The sequence below is a fragment of the Colossoma macropomum genome, unplaced genomic scaffold (assembly GCF_904425465.1).
Source record: "Colossoma macropomum unplaced genomic scaffold, Colossoma_macropomum, whole genome shotgun sequence".
NCBI classification, from domain to species: domain Eukaryota; kingdom Metazoa; phylum Chordata; class Actinopteri; order Characiformes; family Serrasalmidae; genus Colossoma; species Colossoma macropomum.
In genome coordinates, this window is record NW_023494784.1 from 41,010,624 (window position 1) to 41,023,158 (window position 12,535).

Here is a 12,535-nt window from a genome sequence, read left to right on the forward strand (position 1 = left end):
CCAAAGCGTTCAAGTTTAAGGGAGAACTCTACCGATTTTTTTAAATTCCACATAAGGACGTGGTTGAGATGTAAACAAAGTCATTCAGAGAGGTTTGGTGTGAAATGCTTTGTTCTAGATAAACTTGCAGAGTGAGAATTGTTCACAGTGGTGGTGATAGGAACCAGACGTCCACCTCCAAAAGCTCCCTCATAGAAAGTTATCACATTAAATGGTTACGAATACGCCGCCTGATGTCTAAGACATATTTTATGACAGTTTTGTGGTAAAGTTTTGTCTTAAATTGTATTTTAATCCATTTATTTTAACCCATTCAGTGTGAAGGGGAGCATGCTGGGCGTTGTAAGGCAAAATAGGCCCCAAAGAAAAGTTATTTTTTCATATTTATGACTATTTTACCATCATCAGCATTACATATAAAAACTCAGAAGACACGTGTAGGTTCGATAATGTTTTTGAATAGAAAATAAAATGGCCATAATTGTGTTGTTGACACCGGGACCCCTCCTATCACCAAACCATTTCATATCAAACCAATCTGAATGGCTTTGTTTACATCTTAACCATTTAATTATGCAGAATTTTTTTAAAATCGGTGGAATTGCCCTTTAACGTGGCCCCTGCTTGAACGCCTCAAAGAAAACAAACAAAGACTAATACAAACCATTGACTTCAGTGGAGGCAATAAAGAGAAAATGTAAATGTAGAAATATACATGTTTTTGTCTGTTACACAATTATTTTTAAATTTAATTATTACAGTCTAATACGAGGCTATAGTGCTATACCATAGTCTATGCTTACGTTATACGCTAAGGGTGGGCGGATTGATACCAACAATTGTGATACCTTGATGCCTTTTGAGAATCGATCTTCTTGTGAAAATATCCATTCTAATCACTTTGATTAAGGAATAAACGTTATATTTATCATTTTATTAAACCAAGTGTGTCTTTGATGCTGAAAAAATAAATAAATAAGTAGTAAATGGGACCTGAGCAGGGCAGGAACTACTTTTCCTTCCGCCTTCTCCTGCTCTCTGCTCCGTGTATACATACGCTGCCCTCAACTTGGGATCTTGGAATTTCTGACCTTGGGCTAGGCAAAAAATAAAAGAAACCACTCCTTCAACTGGGAATTCTGACTCAAAAAGTCAGGATGGTGTTCTCAACTCTGGGTCTCGGTCTCAAACATCTTGCTACTCCCTACATAGCGCACTGCATAGGCCATGTAACTGTGGCTTCCTTCATTTTAATGCATTTTCCCTTCTGTCAGTGTTTAAGTCACATGTGTCAGGCTCCAGTCCTTGTGGGCCAAAACACTGCAGACTTTAGCCCGCTGCCTCATTAAACACACCTGATTCAGCTCATCAGCTAATTAGCAAGGCCTTCACAAACTGAATTCAAAGTGTTAGATGAGGGTAAACGCTAATATCCGCAGGGCTTTGGCTCGGAAAGTCCCCAGTTTGACATGTCTGGTGTTGACATGAGGGAGTAGGGTAGAGGCATGATAATTCTAAATGGAATGGACAGAATAGGGCATAAACACTGGGAAGAAGGGAAAATGCATTAATAGGTAGGTGTAAACATTAGGGAGGAAGACAGATGCATGATAATCCTAAATGGAATAGACAGGGTAGGGCATAAAAACTATAGAGAAGAGAAAATGCATTAAATTTTAGGGTGTAGACAGTAGGGAGTAAGGAGTAGACAGTGGGGAGTAGGGTGTAGGGTGTAGGGAGTAGGGAGTAGACAGTAGGGAGTAGGGTGTATGGAGTAGGGAGTAGACAGTAGGGTGTAGGGAGTATGGGGTATGGAGTAGGGTGTATGGAGTAGGGAGTAGACAGTAGGGTGTAGGGAGTATGGAGTAGGGAGTAGACAGTAGACAGTAGGGTGTAGGGAGTAGGGAGTAGGGAGTAGACAGTAGGGAGTAGGGTGTATGGAGTAGGGAGTAGACAGTAGGGTGTAGGGAGTATGGGGTATGGAGTAGGGTTTAGGGAGTATGGAGTAGGAAGTAGGGAGTAGGGAGTAGACAGTAGGGAGTATGGAGTAGGTAGTAGACAGTAGGGTGTAGGGAGTAGGGAGTAGACAGTAGGGAGTATGCAGTAGGTAGTAGACAGTAGGGTGTAGGGAGTAGGGTGTAGGGTGTAGGGAGTATGGAGTATGGAATAGACAGTAGGGAGTAGGGTGTAGAGAGTATGGAGTAGGGAGTATGGAGTAGGGTGTATGGAGTAGACAGTAAGGTGTAGGGAGTAGGGTGTAGGGAGTAGGGAGTATGGAGTAGGGTGTAGGGAGTAGGGAGTAGGGTGTAGGGAGTATGGAGTATAGAGTGGGGACTAGACAGTAGGGTGTATGGAGTAGGTAGTAGACAGTAGGGTGTAGGGAGTAGGGAGTAGACAGTAGGGAGTAGGGAGTAGACAGTAGGGAGTATGGAGTAGGTAGTAGACAGTAGGGAGTATGGAGTAGGTAGTAGACAGTAGGGTGTAGGGAGTAGGGAGTAGACATTATGGAGTAGGTAGTAGACAGTAGGGTGTAGGGTGTAGGGAGTATGGAGTATGGAGTAGACAGTAGGGAGTAGGGTGTAGGGAGTATGGAGTAGGGAGTAGACAGTAGGGAGTAGGGTGTATGGAGTAGACAGTAGGGACTATGGAGTAGGGTGTATGGAGTAGACAGTAGGGAGTAGGGTGTAAGGAGTATGGAGTAGGGAGTAGACAGTAGGGAGTAGGGTGTATGGAGTAGACAGTAGGGACTATGGAGTAGGGTGTATGGAGTAGACAGTAAGGTGTAGACAGTAAGGTGTAGGGTGTAGGGAGTAGGGAGTATGGAGTGGGGAGTAGGGAGTAGGGTGTAGGGAGTAGAGTGTAGACAGTAGGGAGTAGGTTGTAGGGAGTATGAAGTAGGGAGTAGGGATTAGGGTGTAGGGAGTAGGGTGTATGGAGTATGGAGTAGGGAGTAGAGTGTAGGGAGTATGGAGTGTGGCGTAGACAGTAGGGTGTAGGGTGTAGGGAGTAGACAGTAGGGAGTAGGGTGCAGGGAGTAGGGAGTAGGGTGCAGGGAGTAGGGAGTAGGGTTTAGGGAGTAGGGAGTAGAGTGTAGGGAGTAGGGAGTATGGAGTGTGGCGTAGACAGTAGGGTGTAGGGTGTAGGGAGTAGACAGTAGGGAGTAGGGAGTAGGGTGTAGGGAGTAGGGAGTAGGGTGCAGGGAGTAGAGCACAGACATGTTCATTTGGAAACGGAATAGGACGTGTAAACTCCGCCCCTCCCTCTCTGCTGCGCGTAGTCGACGTAAAACTGCCGCGACAAGCGCGCTTTGACGGAGGACTTCATGCCGTCCTTGTGGAAATGAGACTCTCTAGCTGTGCGTGTCTGTTAAAACTTATATAATTCAGCTTTAACCGTTTAACAGCGTGTACGTTCTGACTGTGAGCTACGAACGCGTATTTATGTATAAACGTGCAGCCTCGTAGCTCTGGAGGAGCTCGATCTTCCTGTTTTGACTGATTAATCAGTGTAATACAGCTATGACATTGACTTAAAGGGGAATTCCACCCATATTTCAAAACGTAGGCATAACGCAAAGATTAAGGTATAAACAGAGTCATTCAAAGTGGTTTGCTGTGAAATGCTCAGTTTTAGAGAAACATGCAGAGTGAGTATTGTTCATAGTGGTGGTGATAGGAACCAGACGTCTGAAGAGCACCTAAATGCTACCTCACAGGAAGCTATTACACAAAATGATAACAGATATGCAGCCTGATGCCTGATACACTGTTTTATGATCGTTATGATGTAAAGTTTTGGCTGTCAACATGATTTAAAATCCATATGTAGGTGGAGAGGTACATGCAGGGTGCTGTGAGGCAAAATAGTCCCCAAAGAAAACTTATTTTTTTAGATTTCTTACTATTTTATGAACATTACATATAAAAACACAAAAGATTTGTGTAGGTTCACTGGTCATTTTGGATAGTAAATAAAATGGCTGTATTTGTGTTGTAGATATCGCCACCCCTGGTTCCCATCACCACCACTGTAAAGAAATCTGAGTCAGTAAGTATTTCAATAAAGGATTTCACATCAGACCACTTTGGATGACTTTATTTACATCTCAGTGATGGAATTATGCAAAGTCTTTATATTTCCTGTTTAAACATTAATAATGATGTCTTATATTCTCTCGAGTTCATCATTTAGTTTTATTTGTTTTTACTAACATAACATTTTATACGTTCTCAGAGAATCCACCAGCTAGAGAAAGCGATGGCGTCTGGTTTCCTGAAATTCTCGGTGCTGGTGCAGAAGTATCGGACCCCTCTCCTCCTCACTGGCTGCGGCGGCGTCTTTGCTGCCAACATTTTCTACCACGTCTTTCCTGAAAACACTTACAGGAAACTGTACCAGGCCTGGAGCAAAGGAGAGCCGGCCGTGCTGTCAGACAAACTGGAGGATGTGTTTCAGCAGGTGCTGAAGGACTCGTCTGTGGGCTCCCCCAGCAAATACAGCGCTTTCGCCGCCTACGGCTTCCATCCTGTCGGGGCGGGGGTCCCGTGGCTCCCCTTGGGCGCACAGATCGGCATCCCCGCCAACTTCAACAGCACTGCAGACGACCCATCGGGAATCACTAACCGAACCATCCTCATCAACGGCAAAGAGGTGGAGTGGGACAGCGAGGTGGGCACGGCTCTGAAAGACGCCCTGCTGTTGTCCCGGGATGCTCAGAAGTTCGCCGTGGCGCGCGAGGTGTGATGAGTTCAGTGTTATTTTTCACCCTAGATATGTTTTCTTTACTGTTACTAACGTTCAAACTTCAGAAAGTAGGGTCTGCATTCTGTTGGGGGTCTGACTGCAGATCTGCCAGAATATTGATAGTTGCTTTTTTGTTAAAGCAAAAATTCACACACAGTTTAGAAGCTTACAGTCACATGCCTAAATCACACATTTGCTTGAGTTGTTATGAGATCTCAAATAGAGCATGCACGAGTATGGACATTCTAGGTCAGGGGTCGGCAACATGCGGCTCTTTTACTGCCCTGTTGCGGCTCCACATCAGAACTAGATTCTAAGGTAAAAATAAAATAATCCTCCTTTGCAGTAAAATAAAGCTCTGCTGGTCGTTTTAACAATAAATGGTCTTAAACGCTGGAGTTAATGTAGAACTGCTAATTCACCCTTTAACCCTGAAGGTCACCATGCAGACTGCTGGTCACCATAGCAACGCTGACAACCTCGCTTAGCTAGTAGCGAACGAAACAACAAAGAGAATGATTTGGAGACAAACGGACTTATTTGCATTTCTAAGCTCTCAGATGATTTACTGATATGTTCAATCTGCAACGAGAAACTGTCAAACACTAAAAAGTCATGAAGCTGAAGTCAGCTTCTCATTCGCCAGCTTCTCGTTTGAATTTTTCTGTTCCACCTTAAATGGTGCACCAGTTAGATTCTGGCGCCTCAGGTACCATTTAAGGTGGAACAGAAAAATCTGAGCAAGAAGCTGGTGAATAAATGAAAAGTTGCATGCTGAGAGACATTTTACTATTCCACTTTTGAGGAAAGGTTTCCTGCCAGAGATGCGAGAAAAGCAGCTATAGCTGAGCTAAAGCTTAAAGCAGAGCAAAGTAAGTCTGCGTTTTCGTTCGTATTAAATTTTTTTAGTCTACATTTGGACATCAGCACATACTGAGACGTATTTACAGCCAAGATGGTAAAATGGTCATAAAATGTTGTGGCTTCCAAAGTGGTTTAATTTTTATTGAAAGGACAAAATGGCTCTTCTTAACACTTTGGTTGCCGACCCCTGTTCTAGGTCATTAATTAATGCCTTACCGAGGCGATATCGATATCAGTACCTAATTTTTTATTAATGAATTTAATTAACTATGTTAATTTAATTGATTTTACCATTAAAGCTTTGCATTATTTATCACAGTTCTAAAGCCATTCACAACAGATGGTGAATTTATCATTAGAAGTGTCGTTGGTAGGGCTGATTTAATGCACGGGCTTACCTGTACTGAAGCTCAGGGGCCCCAGGGAATTCAGGGCCCCCTTTTTTTTTTAAATATTTTTTTTTAGCATTGTTGCCGTCAGTTTTCTGTGAATTTAGTACAAAGGCTGAAATGGGATTTGAGAAAATGTCAACTCAGACATCTAATATTACTTCGAAGCATCAAAGGTAGGAAAAGAATGGACCATTAACATTTTTCATGCCAGTCATGGCAGCATGCTTTACATACGATGAATTAGGCTAAGGTTTTTAAGTTTGCTGTGTTATTTTTCCTCGTCTTTGTACAACTCACGTCGTCTTCTTTGGGGCCGTGCATTTATGTATTGTGTTCCTCTTCTTCGCAGGCCTGCACACAAGTTTACTTCTGAGTCAGACGATAGACTATAGCTTGTCATGGATGTTGGTTGTTATGGTGATGATGGTTTTACAGAGTAAACTGTACCGCACACCGCTGGAGAAGCGTCGCGCACAACTAGCACATATGAGCTCAAGCTGAAGTTCATCTGAAGTTCAGTGCACATTTCAAACCATGGCCGACTGTGGCTTTTCTATGGCTTTTAGTGGTTTGGTTCTGTGTGCATGTTTGGTGAGGCTGAAACTGGCTTCCTGCTTACAAGATTCTTATTCACATTTTCCATTCCACCTTAAATGGTGCAGCAGTTACAGGAGTCAGAATGCAACTGCAGCACCATTTAAGGTAGAACGGAAAATATGGTGGATAAGAATCTAACTTCAGCTTTGTGCAGTAATGGAAAGATGATAAATGGCAGTACTGGAAGTCAGTAGCTTCAATAAAACGAAGGTTCAGATGAGCGCCTCTGGTCACTGGACACTATTAGGGCTGTCACTATTGATAATATTACTGATCAAGTAAAAAGTATAACACCGATCAGGCATAACATTATGACCACCTCCTTGCTTCTACGCTCATTGTCCATTTTAGCAGCTCCACTTACTATATAGGTGCACTTTGTAGTTCTACAGTTACAGACTGTAGTCCATCTGTTTCTCTGCATACTTTGTTAGCCCCCTTTTACCCTGTTCGTCAGTGGTCAGGACCCCCATGGACCCTCACAGAGCAGGTACTATTTGGGTGGTGGATCATTCTCAGCACTGCAGTAACACTGACGTGGTGGTGGTGTGTTAGTGTGTGTTGTGCTGGTCTGAGTGGATCAGACACAGCAGTGCTGCTGGAGTTTTTAAACACCTCAGTGTCACTGCTGGACTGAGAATAGTCCACCAACCAAAAATATCCAGGCAACAGCGTCCAGTGACCACTGATGAAGGAATAGAGGATGACCAACACAAACTGCGCAGCAGCAGATGAGCTCTCGTCTCTGACTTTACATCTACAGGGTGGACTGACAAGGTAGGAGTGTCTAATAGAGTGGACAGTGAGTGGACACAGTGTTTAAAAACTCCAGCAGCACTGCTGTGTCTGATCCACTCAGACCAGCACAACACACACTAACACACCACCACCACCACGTCAGTGTTACTGCAGTGCTGAGAATGATCCACCACCCAAATAGTTCCTGCTCTGTGAGGGTCCATGGGGGTCCTGACCACTGAAGAACAGGGTAAAAGGGGGCTAACAAAGTATGCAGAGAAACAGATGGACTACAGTCTGTAACTGTAGAACTACAAAGTGCACCTATACAGTAAGTGGAGCTGATAAAATGGACAATGAGCGTAGAAACAAGGAGGTGGTCATAATGTTATGCCTGATCGGTGTATGAGCTCAAGCTGAAGTTCATCTGAAGTTCAGTGCACATTTCAAACCATGGCCGACTGTGGCTTTTCTATGGCTTTTAGTGGTTTGGTACTGGGTGCGTGTTTGGTGAGGCTGAAACTGGCTTCCTGCTTACCAGACTCTTATTCACATTTTCCATTCCACCTTAAATGGTGCAGCAGTTACAGGCATCAGAATGCAACTGCAGCACCATTTAAGGTAGAACGGAAACTCTGAAAAAGAACCTGATGGATAAGAATCTAACTTCAGCTTTGTGCAGTAATGGAAAGATGATAAATGGCAGTACTGGAAGTCAGTAGCTTCAATAAAACGAAGGTTCTGAGCTGGACCCTGTGTGTAACTACACCCTTAGGCCCCAGGACCACCTGTAACCCCAGGGCCCACGAGCAGGTTAAAGCGCCTGTGGTCACTGGACACTATTAGGGCTGTCACTATTGATAATATTACTGATCAAGTAAAAAGTTTACGTATAACTGAAGTAGTATAAGGGTATCTGCGGGTATCCTCAAGATCAGTTTAATGCTTTTTTAAGTCACATTAATTTTGCTTTAAGACAAACTTGTATCAGTCGCTCATACTATTGTATAGCAGCAGCCTGAGCACAAAATATATCACAGCAAACATTTCATTTTTCTTAATGTACATAAAATCTTTTCAGTCATGTATTTGCTCCACTATATGGAGAATCTGCTACACATGGCTGCTAATCTGTTTATCATTAAGATTATAAACTGATCACTAATTGATTCATCAAGAACATAAATTTTAATCGATTCATTTTTTGACAAGTATCAGTTTTTACTTGAGTAATCATGAACACTGTAGATTCTGTTATTGTACCATAGAGCTGGACAATATGACAATATATCGCTGCTGTCAGAACAAAACCTTGTATCCCTATTTTTGTCGTTTTTCAGTTTTTGACATAATTTGAAAGGGCCTGTTGTCCTTTACATTGTATGTAAATTCCATGATGAATGGACCAAAAGAAACAACCCAAAATTACTTGGAAAAAAGTCTGGTTCCATTGACTTACATTAAAAGTAGAGTATGTTTTTTCCTTCTCCTATAAAGTTACCATTTTGGAGGTACGAGGTTTTGTTCCACATCACAGTAGGTCGCTCTATGCGTTTCTGAGCATATAATCATGGATATCATCAATACTAAAAACTCACTTCCCAACTGTATGTTTGATTGAAAAGAGAATAATTTGTCTTTAATTGGAATTGAATTCGATTTTTGTGCAGCACAGTGTGTAAAATATTGAGTACAAAGAATTGGATTTATGGTTTTTGATAGTATTTTTAAATGTAGCACTGCTTTCTCTGTTGTAGCTTATCAGATGTCAGAAAAATAAATATTGTCACTCACTGTGTATCATAAAAACTTCCTGAAGTATCATGATATTACATTTTGCCATATCACCCACCACTATTGTGCCGTTCCCTTTTTGGAATAGCACTTGTGGGCTTCATACATAGTCACTGGTGTGCTAGCTTGCCTGGGGAATCTCTCTAAATGGAAAACATGTACACTGACTGCACTGTTCACTCATGTGGCTGCTTTGTTTGCAACTGTGAAGTAAAGTGAGGAGAATTAGTTTGTTGCCCTGAGGCAACTTCATGCAATAGAGGTTTCAAAGTATGGAAATACCCACCACTAATGATTACCCATGTAATTATTTGCTGTAATTCCAATATCAAACTGATAGTTGGCAAGTAAGTTCTCAGCTGCTGATGCATCTGATATATTGGGCACCTCTAATCACCAATTGTCTGCCCCATGCTAATCTGGTTATTGTGTTCATTTTAACATGATAAAACAAATAGAAGTTCTGACCAGTGACCAGATCACCTCATACTGATCTTGTGCTCCACTTTATGATCCAACAGGTGACTCGGCTGGACGGTGGTGGGCCGCTGCTTCAGGCTGCTGTTGCTCCAGCCTGTCTGGCTGGGGCCTGTATCTACAGCGTGGCTCTCAAACAGATCTTTGGGCTCCTCGCTGGTTCCCTCATCCTCAGAGCTGGAGTTAATGTGGTTGCTGTGAGTCTGGGAGCTGTGTCATACTTTTTAGCCTCCGATGCCGTCAGCCAGTGGCTGGAGTATCACTCGGACAAGCGGGCTGCCAGCCTGTCCCGTGATTACGCTAAAGGTGGAGTGGAGTTCTATGAGAAGATCCTGTCCAGGAACAAAATCCTGCGAGTTCTGATGGGTCCTAAAGGGGAGGAGATGTACGCGCCCAGCGGAAATCTGTTCCCGGCCAATGTGCTGAGTCTCAAACACGCACCGTACACGTCAAGACGAGACGGAATTCTGAGTTTGCTGAAGGAGGAGAAAGCATGAAGGACGTGTTTGGTGTCGGACTTAAATGACTTACCTAAAGGACTGTGATTTAGGTTCGTTTTGAGTGTTTGCAGTATTTAAGCACTTCCATTTGTCAGTTACCATGGACAGTCAAAACCAATTGACACCCAGCACTGTTATAGACCAGTGTAGTCATGCGCCATCCAGTAGTCTGTGTTATGCCCATATTTGGAGCTCCGGACCTAAGCTTGAATTTTCTATGGCAAAAATGAATGGGATTTTCAAAAATGACTTCTGTCATGCCCTGTTATAAATAAAAATGTTCAGACCCCAATACGTTTTGTCCTGGGTATATCTCATATTTATAGGTAGCTCTGTACATAAAAACTCAGTAAGATATTTTGATAGCTTAAATGATAATTAAATGAAAAAATACTACCAGCATTAAAACTACGAAGCCAGCTTCTTCTTAGAATTTTCCTGTGCCACCTTAAATAGTGCAGCGGTTATTTTAAATGCAGCAGGTGCCAGAATGTAACTGCAGCAATATTTAAGGTGGAACAGGAAAATTTGTGGTGAATGTCCTTATTAGAAAATGTTACCAGCATTAAAATAATAATCAGAATATTCTGATACGCTAAATCAACTTATCAGGGGGTAAGTAGTAGTATTAATATAAATAAAGTCTTTTCTGATTTAACATTAAAAACACAATAAAACATTACAGTGTACTAAAGATGTGCGCCTGCTCATTCGCGGTCGTATCACTTTGTGGGTTGTCAGCCTTTTTCAAGGATGACCAGAAGAGCATTAGAAGAGGTGAAAACTACTTTGAGTCTGGACTTGTTGAGCAGTGTAGCCTGAGAACAAGTCTGCCTGTACGGCTCCCACACTGACAAAGTATGCAGGTTTAGGTGGTTTTCAAGGAGGCTACCAGTCTCATGGCGTCAATTCAGTGTGTAGTAGCGTTAGCTTACATATAGCAATATTCATATTTCGACTCTTTAACTGCCTCGTAGTCCAGAGGATCCAGTGATATTGCAGAGAAAAATGTTCATAGGACAAAATGTATCAGCTTTGGAGCATTTTTGATTATCACAGGATGCAACAGGGGTCATTTTTGAAAACACAATTCATTCATCTCATAGAGAAATTCCTTTAAGACCTGCAGCTCCTTATGAGGATGTAAGAGCATGGCACCGACTCTAGAATGACGACACGACTTCAGTGGTCTACAGCAGAAGCCACTGGGCAGTTACTGAAGTCCATGAATAAATATCCCTAATGCATGATAGTGCAACACCAATTTTTACTGACAGAATTCAGCAACTGGCCAATGGCTTCTGATATTAGATTTTCTAAGTTTAAGGAAACACGTCAAGATTATCGTTAACAGTAACTGACAATATGCCACAGGTATGGCAGATAGAGATTAGGTTGAAAAAGTATTCCTTTAATGTTCATGTGGATGCTGCAACAACAATAAATGCAAATTAAAGGGGAATTTCACAGATTTTTCAAACTTTATGCATAATACATCATTAAGATGTAAACTCAGAGTGGTTTGATGTGCAATGCTCCATTCTAGAGAAACTTACAGAGTCAGAATTGTTCACAGTTCCCAAAGAAAACGTATTTTTTCAGATTTACTACTATTTTACCATCGTCGGCATTGCATAAAAAGCTCGGAAGACACAAAGGTTCGCTGGTGGTTTTGGATGGTAAATAAAATGGCTATATTTGTGTTGTAGACATGGCAACGCCTGGTTCCTATCACCACCACTGTAAAGAAATCTGAGTCTCTACGTTTTTCTGCAACAAACAATTTCACATCGGATTACTTTAAAGGACTTAGTTTACAGCTCAGCTACTGAATAATGTTGATATTTTGAAAAATCAGTGGAATTCCCATTTTAGACACAAGGACTGGAATGTTCCGGAAGGTCAGAATATACTGGAAACAAATCAAATGTTGTGAATAAATTTTTGAACTAAAAATTCTCTCCATAGATTTCTTTATAAATCTTTCCCCAATCTTGAATACACTATATTGCCAAAAGTATTCGCTCGTCTGCCTTCACACGCATATGAACTTGAGTGACATCCCATTCTTAATCCAAAGGGTTTAATATGATGTCGGCCCACCCTTTGCAGCTATGACAGCTTCAACTCTTCAGGGAAGGCTTTCCACAAGGTTTAGGAGTGTTTATGGGAATTTTTGACCGTTCTTCCAGAAGCGCATTTGTGAGGTCAGACACTGATGTTGGACGAGAAGGCCTGGCTCGCAGTCTCCGCTCTAATTCATCCCAAAGGTGTTCTATCGGGTTGAGGTCAGGACTCTCTGCAGGCCAGTCAAGTTCTTCCACACCAAACTCGCTCATCCATGTCTTTATGGAGCTGCTTTGTGCACTGGTGCGCAGTCATGTTGGAACAGGAAGGGGCCGTCCCCAAACTGTTCCCACAAAGTTGGGA

The 12,535-nt window shown here is 42.3% G+C and overlaps 2 protein-coding genes across 5 annotated transcripts; one reads left to right on the forward strand and one right to left on the reverse strand.

Annotated features, from left to right (window-relative positions):
* Window positions 1–1,669: 1,669 nt before the first annotated feature.
* Window positions 1,670–2,503, reverse strand: LOC118810918 (putative proline-rich protein 21). The gene has a single exon (XM_036575076.1). It carries the CDS (start codon window positions 2,501–2,503, stop codon window positions 1,670–1,672), a length of 834 nt encoding a protein of 277 aa, XP_036430969.1.
* A 742-nt stretch (window positions 2,504–3,245) lies between these two features.
* tmem177 (transmembrane protein 177) lies at window positions 3,246–12,089 on the forward strand. 4 transcript variants are annotated; one of them, XM_036571598.1, is made up of 4 exons: window positions 3,300–3,355; window positions 3,997–4,047; window positions 4,234–4,737; window positions 9,650–12,088. In XM_036571598.1, exons 3-4 carry the CDS (start codon window positions 4,258–4,260, stop codon window positions 10,100–10,102), a joined length of 933 nt encoding a protein of 310 aa, XP_036427491.1. In that variant the 5' UTR covers window positions 3,300–3,355; window positions 3,997–4,047; window positions 4,234–4,257; the 3' UTR covers window positions 10,103–12,088. The 4 variants fall into 4 exon arrangements, with proteins under 4 accessions (XP_036427482.1, XP_036427491.1, XP_036427500.1 ...); XM_036571607.1 differs by lacking the exon at window positions 3,300–3,355 and adding an exon at window positions 3,368–3,583; XM_036571589.1 differs by lacking the exon at window positions 3,997–4,047 and having other exon boundaries at window positions 3,246–3,355; window positions 9,650–12,085.
* Window positions 12,090–12,535: the final 446 nt, after the last annotated feature.